A 2,500-nucleotide genomic window follows, 5' to 3' on the forward strand; every position below is an offset into this window, starting at 1 on the left:
GACATAGATTTTCCCAAGCAATATTTCCATGTTTAGTACTATCGCTAACTCCATGCCAAAGGAAATGTTGACACACACTATTTATTTTTGTGATGACTGTTTTAGGAAGAATAAAAATCTGAGACCAGTACGTACAGATGGATATAAGAATAGAATTTACCAATTGTAATCTACCACTGTAAGAGAGGTTCCGAGAGCTCCATAGCTTGATCCTCTTGCACATTTTGTCAATGAGAACCTCACATTCCCTGGGAGTGATCTTCTTGGTGTCCATTGGGACCCCAAGGTAAGTGAAGGGGAGCTTGCCTATCCTAAAACCAGAGAACTTACCAATCATCTCTTGTTCACTTGTTGTCATGCCTGCAAGAAAAATTTCTGACTTTTCCGCACTAATCTGCAAGCCTGTGGTGTCTGAGAAGAGTTTAAGACTACTGATCATCATGGTAATTGAGTCAATATCACCCCTACAAAAGAGAAGCATATCATCTGCAAACCATAGGTTATTCAGTCTGAGAGATTTGCATCTTGGGTGAAATTTAAATCCTGGGAGATTGGCAGCTTGTTGAAGGATTCTAGTTCCATATTCCATACAGAGGGTGAACAGCAGGGGTGAGAGTGGATCACCTTGTCTGAGGCCTCTTTTTGGTAGGATAAGAGGAGTAGGATTACCATTGATGAGTAACGAGTAGGCAGGAGTGGTGATGCATGTCATCACCATCTCTATGAAGTGAGTAGGAAAACCTAGATGCGTGAGCATGTCTTCAATAAAGCTCCACTCGACCGTGTCATAAGCCTTGGTAATATCAAGCTTCATGAGGCACCCTCGTTGCTTCTGACTCGGTCTATAAAGTTTGACCAGGTCCTGACAGAGGAGAACATTGTGAATTATATTCCTACCAGAAACAAATGCACCTTGATTCGAGCTGATCACTGTGGGAAGGACCTTGCTCAGTTGAGAACAAATAAGCTTGGTAATGCATTTGTAGATAACAGTGCAACAAGCTATAGGTCTATAATCCTTGACTGACTTTGGAACATTCACCTTGGGAATGAGAGTAACAGCAGTTATGTTGATTTCTCTGACCAGTTTCCTAGCATGGAAAGCATCTTGAATTGCCCATGATATCTCATTTCCTATGATATCCCAAGAGTGTTGGAAAAAAGCACTATTATAACCATCCAGTCAGAGAGCCTTGTTTTTGTTGATCGAGAAAATAGCTTTCTTGATATCTTCCTGTGAAAATATACAGTCAAGAAGCAAATGTTGGTTATTCTCCAGACAACGGCCCTGCTTGATAATATGATCATAAACAACACATCTGCTCTCCATTGTGGTACCTAGCAGGTGAGTATAAAAATCAATAAAGGAGTTAGTGATAAGAATAGGATTATCAACCCAGACGCCATCCATATCATACAAAGCTAAGATAAGGTTGTTCTTTTTTCTGCCCTTGATGTAATTGTGAAACAATTTGGTGTTCTCATCACCCTCTCTTAGCCAATGGAGCTTTGCTTTCTGCATTAAAATCATCTGATAATCATGATTAGTGTTCTGGAAAATAGCTGCTGCTATCTTTTCCTCATGTGCCAGATTGGGGTCACTGGGATTTTGGTGTAAAGCTTCTTGTGCTTGAAGTAGGGCTGTTTTTGCATCCTTAAAAGCTATGGCAAGGGAGGACTCGGTTCTTCCATCCATTGCTTTGAGCAGGGGCTTCAGCTTCTTCAATTTCTGAATAGCTTTAAACATTCTAGTGCCCTCACAGGAAAGATTCCATGCGTACTTGACTGTCTCTGTGAATAGATTATGGGACACCCAATGATTGTAAAATTTGAAAGGCTTAAGGCCATGGTGCGCTTTCACTGTGGTGATCACCATAGGGCTGTGGTCAAAATCCCCTTCTGGGCAGAACTGAACTATAGCCTCTTGAAATGTGGTCTCCCAAAGTTGGTTGCATAAGAATCTATCAATCTTCGATAGGACTCTGTTGCACCCATCCTGCTTGTTATTCCAGGTATAGAATCTCCCTATGCTCTTGACATCATGCAGTCTGCATTGATGCATACACTTAGCCATCGGTCGAATATCTTTTTCTCGCACAAAGGAACCAGCTCTATCATGAAAGTGCATGATAGCATTGAAATCTCCACCTACACACCATGGTTTGGAATGGGTAGCAGCTGTATCTGAAAGAAAATTCCATAGGCAGTTTCTTTTTTGAACATCATTATGGCCATATACAAAAGTACAAAGAAACTTCATTTTAGTAGCATTAACCAAAATTTCAGTGTGGATAAATTGATCTGTCATACCTAAGACATCAATAGTGAAAACATGAGGGTTCCAAGCAACAATAATTCTACCATTATAATGATGAGCATGATTAGATATTAAATTCCAGTCGGGACATAAGCTAAGGTAAATGTTACCAAGGTTGGCTCTCTTTACCCTAGTCTCAAGAAGGCTAAATAATTGGATTTTGTGGTAGGAGATAAAGTCTTT

At 40.4% G+C, this 2,500-nt stretch overlaps 1 protein-coding gene across 1 annotated transcript in view; it reads right to left on the reverse strand.

Annotated features, from left to right (window-relative positions):
- Positions 1-2,500, reverse strand: part of LOC130815001 (uncharacterized) — a 6,031-nt gene that overhangs the window by 278 nt on the left and 3,253 nt on the right. Inside the window, exons 5-6 of the mRNA XM_057681321.1 lie at positions 1,339-2,500; positions 1-1,134 (exon numbers count right to left, since the gene is read on the reverse strand). The exon at positions 1-1,134 is cut by the window's left edge and continues 278 nt beyond it; the exon at positions 1,339-2,500 is cut by the window's right edge and continues 54 nt beyond it. Of these exons, the coding sequence (XP_057537304.1) occupies positions 1-1,134; positions 1,339-2,500 (2,296 nt within the window). The remainder of the gene's footprint in view (positions 1,135-1,338) is intronic.

Source organism: Amaranthus tricolor, chromosome 6, assembly GCF_026212465.1.
Source record: "Amaranthus tricolor cultivar Red isolate AtriRed21 chromosome 6, ASM2621246v1, whole genome shotgun sequence".
NCBI lineage: Eukaryota > Viridiplantae > Streptophyta > Magnoliopsida > Caryophyllales > Amaranthaceae > Amaranthus > Amaranthus tricolor.